The sequence below is a fragment of the Chinchilla lanigera genome, unplaced genomic scaffold (genome assembly GCF_000276665.1).
Source record: "Chinchilla lanigera isolate Chin_1 unplaced genomic scaffold, ChiLan1.0 scaffold00019, whole genome shotgun sequence".
NCBI lineage: Eukaryota > Metazoa > Chordata > Mammalia > Rodentia > Chinchillidae > Chinchilla > Chinchilla lanigera.
The window spans coordinates 20,732,067-20,749,982 of NW_004955420.1; the positions used below are offsets into that span (position 1 = coordinate 20,732,067).

The 17,916-nt window shown below is 42.9% G+C and overlaps 1 protein-coding gene across 2 annotated transcripts in view; it reads right to left on the reverse strand.

The window, feature by feature from the left end:
• Positions 1-17,916, reverse strand: part of St6gal1 (ST6 beta-galactosamide alpha-2,6-sialyltranferase 1) — a 92,278-nt gene that overhangs the window by 23,177 nt on the left and 51,185 nt on the right. For both annotated transcript variants that reach the window (XM_013513557.1, XM_005383258.2), the window contains 2 exons: positions 10,572-10,707; positions 6,210-6,856 (listed from right to left, as the gene is read on the reverse strand). In XM_013513557.1, the coding sequence (XP_013369011.1) occupies positions 6,210-6,813 (604 nt within the window). In that variant the 5' untranslated portion in view covers positions 6,814-6,856; positions 10,572-10,707. The remainder of the gene's footprint in view (positions 1-6,209; positions 6,857-10,571; positions 10,708-17,916) is intronic.

Sequence of the window (17,916 nt, forward strand, 5' to 3'; positions counted from 1 at the left end):
ACATCCTCCCTCTCTTCAATTCCAGCATAACCTCATGCACGAGCCCTGGCACCCCATTCACAGAAACAACATAGCTGTATCCTCAGTCCTAGGACAGATTGTCACTGAAATGGTTTGAAGGTTACAGGACAGGAGCATAGTCCATATTTTTTCAGTTTAAAGGACAGGCACACGGAACTGCAAATAGAGCAGGAAGTACATCTTTACACAACCCAGAACTGCAACGAGCTTTGTCACGGGAGAATACAGATCTATAGAAACTGCACTTGGCCAACTTTCTCATTTCATGAATGAATAAATCATCACTGTAAATCTCTGTAGAAAGGAGATGAAAACTCCAATGGCCCCACTAACAGTTTCATTAAAGGACTATTTACAAAGATGTGGGTAAAGATTAAGGAAAATAAGGCAGGATGGCCTAAGACCCCACGGTCAACTGTTACAGGAAGCCATTGCTACCTAGGTGCACTGTGGTAGCTGGAGCACAGACCCTGAGCTAAGGGGGCCACGGTCAGCAGCTGTGGAGGGGAACACTGTACTGCTACCACCCAACAGGCTAGAGGCGGCCTGAAGTAATCAGTATCATAACCTCTCTTCCCTCCATCCCTCCAGTCTGACAGGCCTGAAGGGAAAGAGAGAGAGCAGGGCCCCAGGGATCCAGGGGTTTGCCTGCCACGGGCTGAGATCCTATTAAGGGAAAGTCGCCCTCTGAGCTCACACACAGGGGATACCCAGGGATATAGGTGCCCCAATCTCATCTCCCTTCCTCTCAGCTTTACACCTGTGCTTCTTTGACCAACTGGAAGCCAGCGGGCAAGGGACATCCCCGGATGTGGCCCAGAAGGCCAAATTCCAGGCAAGAGAACTAGACAGGAAAGAGAAGAAAGTGGGTTTGGAGGGGGTAATGGAGAAAACGTAGCCCGAGAGTCTCAGGATGGGTCTTCAGTGTTGACTCACAGAAAGGAGGATCAGTAAATACTGACTCACTGCCAGGGCCATTTTCAGGACTGGAGACAATGGCGTGAGAAAAAAGACAAGGCCTTGCCCTCAGACAGCTTACCTCCTGCTGCACTGAAGGGTGGGAATAAGTACAGCCTGCATAGAGAATGATGTAATTGGTACTGTGACACAAGTGAGCTGAGTTGTGTGAAGGAACAATGATGTAATCTTCTTTAGATAGAATGATGATGCATAGTGTGTCTCAAACCCACGCCCCTGTGAGCTGGATGGTGGCCAGCTGACCCTCAGGCATGGAAAGGGCCCAGGGACGTCCATGCCAACAGGAGGATGCAGCAAGTGTTAAGACCGCAGTGAAAGGACTTGACTGAAGACAAGTGAGTGAAGGGGAGGAAATCACAGACGCAGTTAAAAGAGTTTGGCAGGAAAAGGATCACGCACGGCTATGGCGTAAGGAGACAGGTCTCTCTCAAATAGAAAGGAGGCCACGAGGAGGCGGGGAGAAAGGGGAGGGAAAGGAGGTGAAAAAAGAGAATAAAGATGTGCTGCGTACATCTCCTAACTCCACAAAGGAGTGTGAACATTATGCACTGCAAACATGTACTAATAAAAAAATATAAAAATAAAAAATCAAAGAAGAAAACTTCTTTAAAAAGCCATTTGGGATCATAAGAGGATAGGACCCTTGTTGGCCAACTCATCTTTTGCTATTGAAAGTTGAAGAGCTTTCAAACTCAATGGGCCAGGGGCTGGGGATTTAGCTCAGCGGCACAGCGCCTGACTGACAAGTGCAGAGTTGTGAGTTCGATTCCCAGTACTGGAAAAAAAAAAAACTCAATGGGCCTCCAGGACAAAACCCAGAGCAAACTATAACCCATGGGATCCTAGCAAACAAACCTGCCCAGGAGGAAGAAGCCGCTATCTCTCTGTAACTGCAGAGAATTGGGGGTGGGGGGGATGCATCACTGTATGTAGCTGATGGAATCACATGCTTAGAAAATTCAATAGAAATAGCTCGAGTTAGGAAATTCATAAATACATCCAAATCCATTGCTTCAGGTAATTTTAAATAGGTAGAGGTCATGATGTAAGAAATTTTATCACATGCCGGGCGTGGTGGTACACTCCTGTAATCCCAGCATTTGGGAGGCTGAGGCAGGAGGATCATTTTGAGTTCAAGGCCAGCCTGGTCTACAAAGTGAGCTCAAGGCCAGCCTGAACTGCATAGTGAGACCCTGTCTCAAAAAGACAAAAAAAAAAAAAAAAAAAAAAAAAAAATTTTATCACAATTTATCACAACGTTTTCATACTTCCAAATGAATTTCACACATCACATAACCTCCCCCTCTCCCTCTCTTATTTTTGTTTTTGTTTTTGGTTTTTTTGGTGTGGTATTGGGGATTAGAAGCCAGGGCCTCACATAAGCTAAGCAAGTGCTCTGTCACTGAGTCAAAGTCTCAGCCCTCTTTTATCTTTTCATTTTGAGACAGGCTCTTGGTAAATTGCCCAGGCTGCCCGTAAACCTGTAATCCTCCTGGTTCAGCCTCCTAAGTACTGGAATTGCAGGTGTGCACCATCACATCCAACCCTCATTTTTATAAATAAAGTTTTATTGGAATATACCCATGCCCATTCTTTACTACTGCTCTTCAGCGTTGCTTCTGCACCAGAGCAGCTGAGTTGAGCATTCATTAAGGACACCGTACTACCCTAAAAACTTAAAATATTTCCTACCTGGCCTTTTACAAGAAAAGTTCTCTGACCTCAGCCATAACCACTCAAGTTCTTCAAGTCACTCAATCTATAGTTGTCTCCTCAGGCCTCATTCTGCTCAAACACGTGTCTTGGCTCTGTAGACTTTAATGCCAAAAGCTGACATCCCCCAACTGCATCCCCCTTTGCTTTCAATCACAGTACACACCTGGTTCTCCTCCAGCCCCTCTCTCTGCCACTCTGAATGTTTCTGCTTGTGCTTGTTCTCAAAGCACAAACCCGTCTTTAGGTTTTCTAATTGGCTTTCCCTTAGACTATAACACAACCTCACCTCAATGCAAATGACTTCTAAATCTGATCTCCACATCTGACCCTTCTTCAGAATCAAATACCCAACCGCACGGACAACTATGGAAGGAAACCCACAAACACCTCAGACTAAGAGCACCCAAATGGAATCTGCCAGCGACAGGAGGCAGCTTGTTCCTAGGCTAGAAACTCTGGCTCCTACCTTCCGCTGTAGGGCATTTCTAGTTAGACATTAAGTTCTTGCCTTTGTGGCTCAGGAGACTGCTCAGATCAGGCCCTTTCTCTCCACCACCACTCCCAGTGCTGGACAGCCTGGCACAGGACTTCTTAGCGGGATATGGCAAAGGTGGCGAATGATGGAGAGATTAGACAAGATCCCCATGGAGATGCGACTTGCCGAAACGAGAGCTCTTCCTAAAGCACACACCATCCTATCGCTCTCTTGCTCCAAAACCTCTAGGACACTCTGTGGCTTAAAGAACAAAACCCAACATCCTTATGGTGACTGTTAACGTTCTCTAAGAGCTCAACCTTTGCTCCCATTCTGCCCACTCTTCACCCCTCTTCACCACTGGGCCCCACTTCCCAGCCAGAGAAGATTCTGAAATGCCCAAACACACTACGCACTTTTCCCTATGCAGCCCTCCCTTCTTGGCTTTGCTTCAACTCAGAATGCTCCACTCCTTTCCCCAAGGAAAGCAGCAAAAGATTAATCCGACTACATTTTCTTAGGAAGTTACAACCATTACGAGGCACAAGAGCTAAGCAGGGAGGCCTATGAGTCCAACAGTAGCTTCCAACGCCCAGTCGGCTCTCAACAAGTTGTGTGAACCTCCAAGACTCTAGTTAGCTCACCAGCAGATGGAAACAGTGGTCTGACCCAGCTCAGAGGACGACTGGGAAAACTCAAAGAATAAGTATGTTGGACACATAGGTGCATAGTACGTGTCACTTCTATTGGCCATTGTGTTTTTTAAAATGAGCTATTGTTTGAAATGAAATTCCCAACAAATCTAAGATACTTTCTAAGCATAAGGAAGCTACCAAGTGTAATTGAAAATTACTGAGTCTGCCCTTGGCTGGCCTGTGAACCTGTCACAGGTACATTATGCACACATTGTACACTTTCTCTGGTAAACAGTCCTGCCATGGCTGAAAATACAGCCATAAAATCTCTTTTTTAGACCTTCTAGCCCCATTCTTGAGGATATTTTCCCACTGGAAGGTAGCAGTAATTCACAAACTATCTGTACAAGCCAGCTGTGACGGTACAGGCCTGTAATCCCAGCACTCTGGGAGGCTGAAGCAGGATTGTAAATTTATCCCAGCCTGGAAAAATTAAGTTATTAACGTGACTTAATGAGATCTTGACTCAAAATAAAAAATAAAAAGGGCTGGGATGTAGCTCAATGTAAAGGACCTGCATTCAATCCCTAGTACCAATAAGTAAGTAAGTAAGTAAATAAATAAATAAATAAAATTATCTGCATATTAACCTTACCAAGAGTACAAGTTGTAAAACTAAACAATAAATTCGAAGCCACCTCAGATGCTCAATTGCTGAGAATAGACGCAACAAATTTCTCTGCAATGTAAAGTCCACGGGCCTGGCATTCTGCCTGGAGCTCAAGGGCAATGGCCGTCCTTTTCCCTTTGCTCCTTTGTATTCCAACCTCTTATTTTCTATTGTCAATGAATTCATGAATGAATAAAAGGAAATGAATAAATGTCTTAAAATATTTGGTAGACCAAATGCCCAGAGGACATGCCCTATAAAATTTAGAACACTTGAAGTTTAACATGTAATTTTTATATCTCAAAATCAAAGTCCTTCTACAGTACTTATTTGAAGTTGTAACTGGAGTGTATAGAAAAAAGTTATTTTAATTCACTTTTAAATCACTCCAACTTTTAGAGAGTGCATAAAAATAAAGGTATATTAAAAATAATTCACAGAGGGATTTTGGCTTGGCCTCAAACTTCAGCATAATTTCAGCCAGGCAGACCATAATGACTTGACCGGAAGAAGGGTGTGCTAACACTTGGAAGAGCCAAGCATTGCCGTGTCATGGCAAAAATAGAAAAGAAAGAAAGAAGCTTGGTTTCATTACAGATGAACAAAACCCAGCCCCATTTAATTTCTAGCAAACAAAGTCCAAAGGAAATGAAAAAGGCAAAAATCAAAGTTGAGGTGGGACTGGCCACCTTGGTAGCTCTTATTAGTAAGTACTGCTCATTTGGGGAACTAGAAAATGTGATCTCACCACTTTTCTTTCAGTTCTAGAGAGCTGAAATTCACATCTATGTTTCTTTGAGAGCATATGGTTGGTTTCAGACCATTTTTCCTGGCAGTCACAAGAAGGGAATAAAAAAGGAGACATATGACCTCACCTGCTCCAATACCTCCAGCCTGACAGAAGAGCAAGCCTTCCTTTGCTCTGCTTTCTTTACCGCCCAATTCATTTCACAATAATGGAAAATATATTTCTTCCAATACAAGAGAAGCAAAGGGTCTTAAGTAAATCAGTAGCTGTTGGTTGGATTAGTTTACCAATATAAAGGACTTTAAGAAAAGCAAATTGAGCTATTTCACCCAGTGACTAAAATCTTATTTGAGCCACAGACTCCTCTGAGAACCAACTACAGTGTTATAAATTCTCCGCTGGAAAAATTCACAGAGTTACACACATGCACACTTTATATGCCCCTAATCCACGGGTATTTTTGCATGCGATTTTAAGGACTCACGAACCCCCTGAAATTGGCCCACAGCCCCTAAGTTACAAATCCTTGTTCTAATTCATTTCTTTCAAGGAAAAAAAGTGAAAATTACTCATGTAGTTAAAGCCACAAGAGTCTTGTACCAAATAAAATAATAGACTATCAGAACCTGCAAGTGAAGTAGAAATCTATGTTTCAAACATAAGTGTAGTTTTTTGCTTTCGGGTAGCAGTCAAACTTTATTTTTCATATTAAATACTCTGCAGGACACTAATATTTGAAACAGATAAAAATGAAGCTAAGTTATTTGATAAAGATGCTGGGGCCTAGATTCCCGTCTTTTCGACTGTCTCCATAGCATATCTGACTCTCAGAAAGACAGTTGAAAACACTGCTCCGCACCTGCTCCACTGATCCCCCAAGCCCCACTGGGCCCTGGCTGCAGGACCAGCAATGAGTCCACCTACTTCCTGGGAGCGGTGGCTGTTCAGCGAACAATGGCAACGTACCTATTTCTTGGCCCAGTTGTGAGGACTTCAAAGATCCCGCTGATGAGACAACGGCACACCGGTGCCACGGCCCAGTCTTGGTCCTAATGTTCTCCCTGGGCAGGTAACCCTCCCATTCAGAGGTATTGAAGGGAAAATCTGTGGCTTCTACCATGGACACATTCACACGGTCCCGGAGGTGGCAGCGCAAGGCATCTGCACTAAACTTGACGCCTGGCCCTGGGCCCTTGTAGGATACTTTATACTTGTTCATGCGTAGATAATTCTTCCAGATCTTTTGCAGCCTGGGGACAAGATTTTTGGATGAGCTGTCCTTGTTCCACACCTGGAAGGTAGGCTGCGGTTTGGCTTTGCGTGGGACCCGGGGACTGAGGGTCTGGCTGCGCCGGTGGGGGGCCTGGGTACTGCTTGATGGCACAGCCCGGAAACCAGACCCTGTGGTCAACTTCTCAAGGCTCTTTGGCTCCTGGAATTCCTTGGTTTGCACTTTAAGGGAAGCATAGTAACTCCCTTTCTTCCTTTCCTTCCACACACAGATGACTGCGAACAGGCAAAAGGCCAGGACACAGTAGCTGAATTTTTTCTTCAGGCTGGTGTGAATCATAATGAAAGCTATGTGCAGCTCTGTTTTAAGCAGGAAAACGAACCTACAAAAAGCAGGACAAGGGGAAAAGACAATGTGAAGAACATTCAAAAATGGCATGCAGTGGGGCAGTGGGCTAAGCAATCAACTTTAAGTGAGGAGCTTTGAAATTCAGCCCTGGTTGACCTCCTACCTCCTCAACTAGCACTGAGCAACTCTCAGAAAAATTCAGCCTTAATTTGTGCTGTCTATGAACTCCCTCGGACATTTTCTTCTTCCACCCGGAGCGTGGAACACTTCTGTATCTTTCCACCGTTATTTTTGTACTCTAAATCTTAGTTCCTGATTGTCCTCATCTAGCTTCCTCAAAGAGCTTACTCTGAGCCCATAAGGTCAGGAGCCATATCCTCTCTGCATTCCGTTTCTAGATCCTTGTATTCTCTGAGAAATGAAGGCACATAGGCTTGGAAAACTAGAATGAGAAGGAAGCACTTGTCTACAACACAGAATCCAAACTATCTAAAATCCTAAGTCACTTAAGATACTCTGAGAAAGGCCCCTTTGTCATGGCTGTAGCCACTGACTTATGTAGAAGCCCCCTAAAAGCCGTGGTGTCCACCTGCTGTGTGACGATAAGACCAAGCTCAGCCTCACAGCATAGCATTCTGTTGTGTGCGGTGCACCGCAAGCAAAGCACCCTTAAGACAGGAAGCAAGCTCATCTCATGACAGAGACTAGGAAATCTTGATAAGAGAGCAGCCATGGCCAATTACAGAAATGAAAAACATTTATTAAGTACACCAGACGTTGTTACTTTATTTAATTTCCTGGCAAAACCAGGGTCACTGTGATGCATAGCTCTAGGAAGCTCCATGCGCATCACAGGCTAATATCAAGGGCATCTCCTGAGCTCTGCGGATGGGTCCTGAACATCACTATGGAAGAAGGTGTTATGATCTCCATTTTAATACTTTAGCAACCAGGAGCTGTGAGAGGCTAAAGGATGTAGTGGAGATTACAGAGCTAAGGCAATGGCTGCACTGAGGTTCAAATCTCTGTGTACTTGGTTCCATAGTCCAAGGCCTTTCTATCATGAAAGTTCTGTAAAATGGACTTCATTAAGCTAATAGAGCCTGACTATTCCCTTGTATCTGGGTAAAGACCTACTTTGTCCTCTCAGAATTTATTGCATAACCAAAATGAAAGATAGAAGAAGCACTTTGAACTCAAACAAGGTCTGTATCTTCTGAAAAACGTTAAATTCTCTCCTCAATCAATGAATTTATTTTTGTTTAAAAAAAAATTGTCAGGGGCTGGGGATTTAGCTCAGCAGCACAGCACCTGCCTGGCAAGTGCAAGGTTGTAAGTTCGATCCCCAGTACCGGAGAAAAACCAAAAACCAAAAAAAAAAAAAAATTGTCAAAGCAATACACCATGAGTTTTTACCCACCCACTAGGAATCTGAAGGCCTTCCCATGAAGCTTGCTCCTAAGGATTTGGGAAGAAGGTAGTAAGAGTACTGGACTGGGCATTCATGAAACCCAAGTTTTCATCCCCATTCTTGGTGACCACGTGCAAGTGAATATCTCTTCCCCCAAGTCTCTGTGGAATGATTATCTCTGCCTTGCTCAGTCATGGAGTATTGAGGAGACCAAGCAAGAGGCTGTGTTGATAGGATTGGCATTAGATAAGAACAAAGCCAGGGTAGGTATTCTCAACAGAGATGGAACAGCAGGCCCTCAGTAAAAGAGCTACGTGGGGTGACGTAGCCAGTAAAGGTGGCAGAGTGGTACACAGCCCACAACTCAGCAGCCTGAACTGCAGGCTGTTCATCCAAACATCTTCAGTTAACTGACACCAGGGTCACTCTTGGAATCTGAGGGCCGAACCAACCAAAGCCGTACACCCTCCTGTTCCAGGACTTTACAAACCAGTGTCTCTGAGGAAGATGGGTTCCTAGTTTGGGTGGTCAGAATTTTGCATCAAAATGTACTCAGAGAAAGATGAATTCTCTCAGGAGATCATGAAGCAGAAACTAGAGGCCTTGTGACATTATCAGGAAAGCGAGGATTTAAATTCCCGCAGAATGAGGAGAACAACTCCTCACATGACCACAGGCCAACTCAAGAGGAACTGAAGAAGCAGCAGCATTTGAGGAGGCTCAATTGCATGATAGGCACTTTGCCTGCAGTATCTCATTGAATCTCTATTGGATTGATAGTGATACTTTAGAAAATGAAGGAAAAGCCTAATTAGGGTGACAGGGTTTCCTCAAGGTCAGTAGCTTATCAGTGTTAGAAACAAGACCCTAACCCAGTCTCACTCCAGAGGCTCACGGTCTTCCAACAAGAATCTGTGATTAGGGGAAGTGAAGATTTGGTGTTGGCCATCAGGATTCAGAAATTAGATGTCAGGAGGCAACTCAAGCTATGAGACCATGAGAGAAAAGCCACTTTTATCATAAGCAATGAATCAGCCGTCAGGGTGGGCACTGCTCAGTATGCCGGGAGCCTTTCACATTAGGTTTTATAAAATCCCAAATGACCTTGGAGATCAGCAGAGATTTTATGAGCTCCATTTGTAGTTGAAAAAAGTTGAAATTTGGGAAATATAAGTGATTTTCCAAAGTTGCGCAAATGATTTGGAAATGTTAGACTTTGAGCTTGACTTTTCCCTCACCTATGAGTGAAAGGAGACACGAGGGAGGGGCCTAATTCCGTGTCTCGGGAGCTGGGGCTTGTGGTGGATTTTCCTGGATTCTCAGGAACAAAGAGTCCCCAGGCCCAAACACAGTCCTGAAACTCTCAGATGGCCTGAGCCCGGGAGGCCTGTGCCAGTCACGGCCTGGGAGTGTTCATCTGAACTCTGACATCAGGGCTCCCACGGCCCCCAGCACAATCTTTGTGTTAGACCCCGCCGCGTCCACAGCTGGGTGGGCTTTGCAGGCACTGGGAGCTGAAAGACCCTCTCTCATCCTTCACGCTGTTCTAACAAGACAGAGAAAGGATGAAGCTCCAGCTAAACAGCCCACCAGCAAGGAGAGGAGAAGAATCCTAAACTTGTCTCCACAAATGCTTTGAATTTTCTTACCACACCCCAATGATTTCTTAAGGCTGCTGTCATCTGCACTGCTGCATTCTCTGCCCTTGACCTTCAGGGAAGTTCACCTTCACTGTACCACTATCCCTGAACCCTGCTGCTTGCAACCAGTGCTTTTTTAATGCCTGCTTTTCATGTCAACTGTGGTGCTAGCGAGGAAAACTTCTCCTGGCGGCATTTATGAACTATAGGACCCAGCAGAGTCCCTCAAGCAGAATGGGTGCTCAAAAAAGAATGATTGAACCAATGTGACTGTACCGGTGAGTCCTTAAAATTATCGCGAGGCTTTTGGAACATAATAACAACTCATTATCACCCACAGAGACCGAGCCCGCGCTGAAGCAGCAGGAAGCAAACCTGTCAAAGTAAGGAATTTTGCCCTGAGCTAGTCATCAAAGGAGTTCAGTATCAAATGCAGTATTTGGGACATAGCAGGTGCACATAAAAAGCCAAGGGAATGATAGAATAACGCAAATCCTATTTATAGCTTATAGACATGGGCAAGCCACGCACCCACCCTACCCCGCCCTGCCCCAGACCACTGAAAGAGAATAAAGGAGGGAAAACCAGCAGAGCTGCAGCAGATACTGAGACCCTGAGACTTTGCCAGAGCAGTCTGCCATGCCACTTTTGGGGGGAATGGACCCCTTTGGAAGCCCTCACCTGTAGGTGTTTCTTACCTGCTTCTGGCTAATCGCCCTGGGGCTGCAGGCCCCCCAGGTCCTCAGGAACTAGCACTATTCTCCATGGGTGGGAGGTTGGCTTTAATGTGTCTGGAGGCCAAGGCTCATTTTTCTCAGGATGATTAAAAAACATCTGCAAATGGAAAAGAGAGAGAGAGATAAGAGCGGTTTCTACCAGAGCGGAGTTAAACATTAATGACACGGATGGAACTTCCATAGGCCTCTGGTGGGGCATAACCCAGAAAGCCTCGAGGGCTCAGAAAAGAGTGAAGAGCTTATTATAGGTGCAGTGATGTGGCTCAGGGAGCACCACAGAAGCCAGGAACAGACCCATGACACACAGGAGCACCCTAGAAAAATAAGATAGGGACCACCAACCCACCTGGGAAGAAAGAGAATTGACTGACCTCTATGTAGGAACAATCAGCCAGTAGCTTCAAAATAAACACCAGACAGATTTTCAAACAATTATTTATTTCCAAAAGATACTTAATGATATATGAAAGTTCAATCAGCATATTTTTAACTGAAAAACTAGGTTCCCAAACCTGTAAATACTATCTAAATTTAAACGTCATTTAAAAAATATACATGTATGTGTAAAAAAAGAGAAAGCACTAGAAAAAGGACACCCAAGATGGTAGAATAGTTGCATTCTTTGTAATTTTGTGTATATTACAAAATTTCTGAAGTGTGCGTTTGTTACTCTTGGAGATAAAATATGTAAAAATATAATTTTAAAAAGCTTAAAAGTATATTTACCAGCTCTTTTACTTCTGATGCAATGTAAAAAATAGCAAAGGAAAAGTGTAATAGATTCACATGCAAGGAAATTCCAATTTCTACACAATGAAAAATACTATAGTACGCAGTGAAAAAAACTGACAAGAGTCAACGCACAAAACAGGGTTAACACAGGAAAAACTTCTCAAAATAAAGATGCGGTTAATACAAAGGACTAATCACAAAATAAAAAGCATAATTAACAAGCATACGACATTATGGCTGTTTTTGAGAGAACCCCAAAGGAAGTACCTTGAACACTAAGAGACTAGTTTATAGAATTTATATTGGTCAGCAGTCTTCAAACTGTTCATACTCATTGCTGGACAGAAAACAATGAAATTTATAAACATATAAAGGAGAATTGTAAATTAATTTAAGCTTTCTAGAAAGTATAAGCAATGGAACCAGGAGCTTGTGTCTACTGACCAAGTTACCATACACCTAGGAAATCAGCCTGCAAAAATAATTCAAAAGAAAAGATTATTTCAGTTTCCTCGTGCATAAAATGATTCCCTACCTTACATAGTTGTGGTGAGGACTGACAGAGATTGAGATAAAAATGTGAATTCTAAAAAGCAATGTGCATTAGAACAGAAAAAAAAATTTTTTTTAATTTAAGCTTATATTTGGCCCCTTTGTCAAAGAAAAAAATAATAAATTTAAGCTTATGGTGAAAATCTACGAACAACTAACCTTCTAACAACAGTTAAACTACAATACAACCACCTGAAAGAGTATAAACAATTGGTGACTTGATGTAGTCATAGGGCAGAAAATATTTAATATGTTATAATGAAGAAAGTAAAATAGAAAATTGTCTGTGTGTACATTATTGCAAATAAAAGTTAGCCATGCCCAAGGAACTAGAAGAAATGTAAAGAGCTGAGACCTGAAAACTGATCAAATGAAAGGTTAGTCTTCACCACATCCCTTTGACTTCATTATTATTTTTATGTTAGCTGAATAAGTAGGGCAAGCTATTAGGGACAATATAGAAAATATACTTCCACTTTGTGTATCAACTTAATGCACAAAATCAGGCTGGCCTTGCAGCCTGTCCTAGGAGATTCAACATTAAGAGAAGCAGTATGAATATAACCTCATGATTCAGGAGAAAATCCTCCTTTAAAGATGAGGTACAGGTTGGGAGAACCCCAGATTTTATGACCAGGAAGCAGGCAGGTGGCATCTGGGCATAACTGACAGGGCAGGAGCAAAAAGAGTCACTCTGTCCTTTGTCCAAAAATTCAATGCTCTCCTTAACAATTCAAAAAAGAACTAGCGTTGGGCGCAAGCTCCAGAAGAATCAAGAAATGACTCAGAGAGTTTGCATTCTATGGTACATTTCCTCTGTGGCAGGCATTCGTGCTATTAATTGATTGCTGTCCGTGTCCTTCCGCCAATATTATAAGTTCTGTGAGCAGGTACCGTGTCAGCCTTCTTCCCTAGGGTCACCAGTAAATGTCTCCAGATACTGGGTGAGTGATGAGCACATAACAGGTGCTCAGTAAGTTTTTGCTGTATGAAGCAGCTCTTTTCAGAGCTCTGCTTATTTCAGGCATTACTGATGGAAGAGGCTCTTTTTTAGCTCCCTACAGAGAACACTGAGGCTGGTCACACAATCTCTGGATGACACCTCTTGCCTGTGGAAGATGGTTCGCTCCCATCTCCTCATGCAAGGGCTTCATTTGAGGTCTGCCCACAGATATAAGAAGCATACTTCAACCTGAGCTCTTTCTCATGTCAGCTGCACCTGCTCAGAAAGACATGTCCTCTAGAAGACAAAAATCACAGCCACTTTTGATTTCCAAATATCAGCCAGTTAAAATACACATGGTACAACTGTCTACTACAGCTATAGCAGGTAATGAGGGCCTTCAAAAAAATAGTTACCGCTGCTGGAAATAGGAGCACTGGTGACCTTAAGCCAGCTACAGAAGTGATGACAGAGCCCTCAGCTATAGCTGACAAGCTAGCAATCATGACAGTGATAACTGCCATTTATTTAGTACTAGCTATGTGCTTATACCAAGTATAGCTTAGGGATTAAGAGTGCAAGTTTTGGCATGATATAAGATCAACACATAAAAATCAACAGAGCTCCTCTACACCAATAATGAACCCACCAAGAAAGGAATTAAGAAAACAATACCATTCACAGTAGCTTCAAGAAAAATTAAATACTGTTTATAGGAATTAACTTAGTAAAGGAAATGAAATACCTCTACAATGAAAGCTATAGTAGTCTAAAAAAGGAGATTGAAGAGGACAGCAGAAAATGGAAAGATATCCCCTGTCCCTGCATGGGTAGACCTAATAGGAAAAGTAAGATAAATACACCCATAAGGATTGCACGAGTTCCCAGCACAAGTATTACATACATTGCTGCATTTACTCTTCACTTCCTCCTACCCTATGGATTCCACTACTATCCCTATGTTACAAATAGGGAAACTGAGACAGGGAAGATAAGTAATTTGCTCAAAGCAACTCAGTAGCACTTAAAATATTCCAGGCTGTTTCCTGCCCTTGCGGGAGTGAATGTCTATACAGTTCCTTCCACATGGCAGTTCTTTCCTGCCCCGTTCACACGGGTCACATCCACACACACTCAAGTACCCCCTGACTTTGAAGCCTCCAACACACACTCAAGTACCCCCTGACTTTGAAGCCTCCAACACACACTCAAGTACCGCCTGACTTTGAAGGCTTCCTTAGCCCCACAGGGGTCAGTATGCCTCTGCTGTGCTTGTTCTGGCTCTCACTAAACTAGCCAACATCTGCCTGACTGCAGACCTGTCCTACCCATATTGAAACCTCCTTCCCTTAAGACATCTCTGGCCTCCTGCATCTATAGCCAGTCTCTAGAGCACAGCTAACAAATGTTTGGTGGTGTTTGAAAGGAGAAATGAAACTAACTCTGCCACGGTCTCCCCCTTCGCTACCTTTGACTGCCACCCATCCATCCCTTCAATTGCTCTTCAGAGCAATGTCATGCAGATATTCAGCTAGCCCGTTGGACACACTGAGTGACAGGGAAGTTAAGACCTACCCAGGTCACACATGGCTCTGCAAGCAGCTATGCCCTTTTGAAAGATCTTAAAAATAAAGGAAAATCAACTTCCTTGTAAAAATAAACCCATGGTTTAAGCTCTACTCCCCAGAGTCATGTAGACTGCAATTAAGAACAACTAACATTTGTTTAGCACATGCTGCGTGAGGTTCAGTGGGAAGAACCTTACGTGCATCAAACACATTTCATTCTTGCAGCAACCTTGTGGAGACTACGCCATCTACTACCACCTCACCTTGCTCACTGTGGTCATCTTTCCTTCAGCCAAAATACACCCCTTCATTCTTTGAATATTATAGCTCCTTCCTCACTTTAACATTCCCCACCACTATTTCTGCCATGAGTCTTAGTAATACTAATAATATTCATATCCACCTACAGGACATTCTAGTTTCCTGGAGTTCTTTGATCTCCTCTACACCCATGATTGTGATTTTAGTCACTCACTCTCAGGATCATAGCTCTGATCTTGTTATTTCTAAAAATGTACCTCCTACATAATTTCAACATTAGACACATCAACTCTCCATTCATCACTCTTCTCTTTGTAGCTAACTCTGACGGGTACCCCAGCTTTAAGAATCGTCTATGGCTCATCTTACCACATTCTCGCTTTCCTCCTCCTCCCTCAGGTCCTCACTTCCCTTCCTACCCAACTTAAATTCCACGGTCCATCCCTCGCTCTCTTCCTTCACACACGGCTGCCTAAAACCCAGTCCTGGTAACATCCAACCTCTGTGCTCCTCCAAATCTACAACCATACAACTGAACTTGACTGCAAAATACTCATGCAACTGTGTTTGCTGATTTCATTTCACAATACCGATCACTAACTACCCGCAGGTCTTTAGAGCTTCCAGGAATAACATGCCACTTTTCCAGTGTATGTATTCACCCGCCACTCTCCTAGAGTTCTGTTTGGCCTCCACCAGCTCATTCTCACTCCCCCATGAAAACTTGTTACTTTTTCATTGAGAAAGCAGAAGGCATCAATATAGAACCTCTTCAAGCCCCCTACCTCAAGCTACATTCCCTGTCTTTATGACAATATGTCTCTGTTTTCACGGGTGAACTGGCTATGTCCAATATTGTGATGACCACCAGTCATCCACTAGTTCCTAGACACTCTTCTCTACTTAAGGAAATTGTTTCATGAAATTTCCCTCTTTTTTTCTGCATCCCAAGTATCTCTTTCTCAAAGGCCATTACTATCAAAAACCTAAAAACAAAACACCTCCCGTGATTCAGGCACATTCTGGGAATCCTCATCAGCCTCAGCGTTACTAACAATGAAAAACCTACATAGCCTGTACCTTCTAACGAAAGACAACACGAAGCAGGCAGACAGCACCACTTAGGAAAAATCTTGCTTCAAATGAACATAATCAAGTCTTTCTACACAATTCCAGTTCTTAGAAAACACAGAAGAAAGAAGAACAAATTAAATGACACCATTGCAAAGTTATCAGACAATTTCAGAAAGTAGGATTTTCCAGAGGACAATCAATTGGTTTCGTGAAGAAGTCAAGGGGCACAAAAAACCAAATAGTTTAAAAGACATAACCAGAACATGAGATACGGACCTTGCTTGAACCTTAATTTGAACAAAACATCTTTGGAGATAAATGAGATTTGAAGACATATTGGGTATTATACAATAAAATTAATTACAGTTAGTTTCATTAGGTGTAATAATAGTACGATGGCTATGTAAAAAAATTTTGACATGAAATTTACTTTAAAATACTTTAAATAAAAGATAAAGGAAATACAAAAAAATGTAACACTGTTTTTCAGATGTACTTATATATAGCTATGTAAGGAACAAGAGTGGTTTACAAACTATTTTCTTCTCTTTTTTTGGTACCGGGAATCAAACTCAGGGAAGACAACATTTAGGAGTGGTGAGACTTTAAAAGAGCTTGAAGAAAAAAGTTACAACAAGCAATTATTTCTGTTTTACTGGAAGGCATGCTCAAAAAAATATCCGACTTTACAAAAGTTTGCATATTAAGCCACTGTACGAGTTCTAAATAACATTTCTCTGCTCCTTCCTATAAATCTCTTGACCTCATTTCACCTTCTAGCACCAGTCCTATTTGTCAAACATCAAATTCTCAGGGCTGGGGATTTAGCTCAGTGGCACAGCCCCTGCCTGGCAAGCGCGAGGTCGTGAGTTCAATTCCCGGTAACGGGAAAAAAAAAAAAAATCAAATTCTCTCTAGAAAAACTCTTTGAAAGACTGTCCATAGTTCCTGTTTCCAATTCCCATTTTTCAGTGCTCATTTAAACCCGCTCAAATCAGACCTCCCCTGTCTCCACGAACCTGTGCTTGTCAGATGCATCAAAGACCTCCATGTTGCTGACTGGAGTTCAGGGCTCAGCCCTCCTATCATTCACCCATCAGCAGTATTTGGCATGGGCAGTCACTTCTCCCTCCTTGACACATACTCTTCACTTGTCTTCCAAAACCTACTTTTCTAGTTTTTCTTCACTCTTCAGTAGTCTCTGTGGTTGATTCATCCTCACCTCCCCCACATCTGTGCACAGAAATACCCAAGGTTCTGCACTGTAATTTATCTGCATTTGTTACCATAACTTGTGGTCTGGTCCTTCTCTATGCAGCCTGCAGTTTGCACTCAATGCACATTCATTGAAGTGCTCTAAAGTGACTTCGGAAGGCAGGCTCTACCGGTCCGTTTCTAGAGCAAGGGAGGGCAGGATGAAATGAGGGAGAGAAATGGGTGGTCATGGGAGAGCTGGAATAAAATAGTGTGCTTGCGTAGCTAGGACTTACCCTTCCATCTGTTAGCTTGGAGAGAAGGCAACATTGCAAAGAATCTTGATTCTCAGACTTAGCACATCAGAATCATTACAATTACTTGTTAAAGTATAGGTTTCTGGATTCTGTCTCAATTATTCTGATCCAAGTAGTCCAGGGTGGGGCTGAGCAATCACCATTGAACCAGACTCCCAGGGGCTATAATGGGGGTGCTCAGTTTCCCAAGCACCGAGCTCTGAGAATCAACAGCCTAGGACGGTACTACTCATAATGAGAGCTGCAGGTGAGAGCTGGTCTGAGCCAGGCTTTCAAGTTTCATGATGAGAAAGGTGCAGAAATTGAATGCAAGCAAGTTTTATACTGATTTACTAGAGTATCTGTATGCCTTTGAATCTAACAATAACTTCTACACAGGGTTTGTATTTTGAATTCCTTTTTTCTATTTCATCTTCTATAATCCATTTTTATTACATTTTTGCAGAACTATTAATATATGAGAAACTGGGGGAAACCCAAGTTCCTTATAATCAGTACTCTGAGACACCCTGGTTATGCAAAAAGCTTAGTGGGGCTTTCAGCTCAGAAACTCACATGCAAACCTGCTGTTTGTACCTATCAGCTTATGATCTTAAGCCAGTTAACCAACTTCTATAATCCACATCTGTAAGGGAAGACAGCAATAAGTAAAAGTTTGCCTCTAC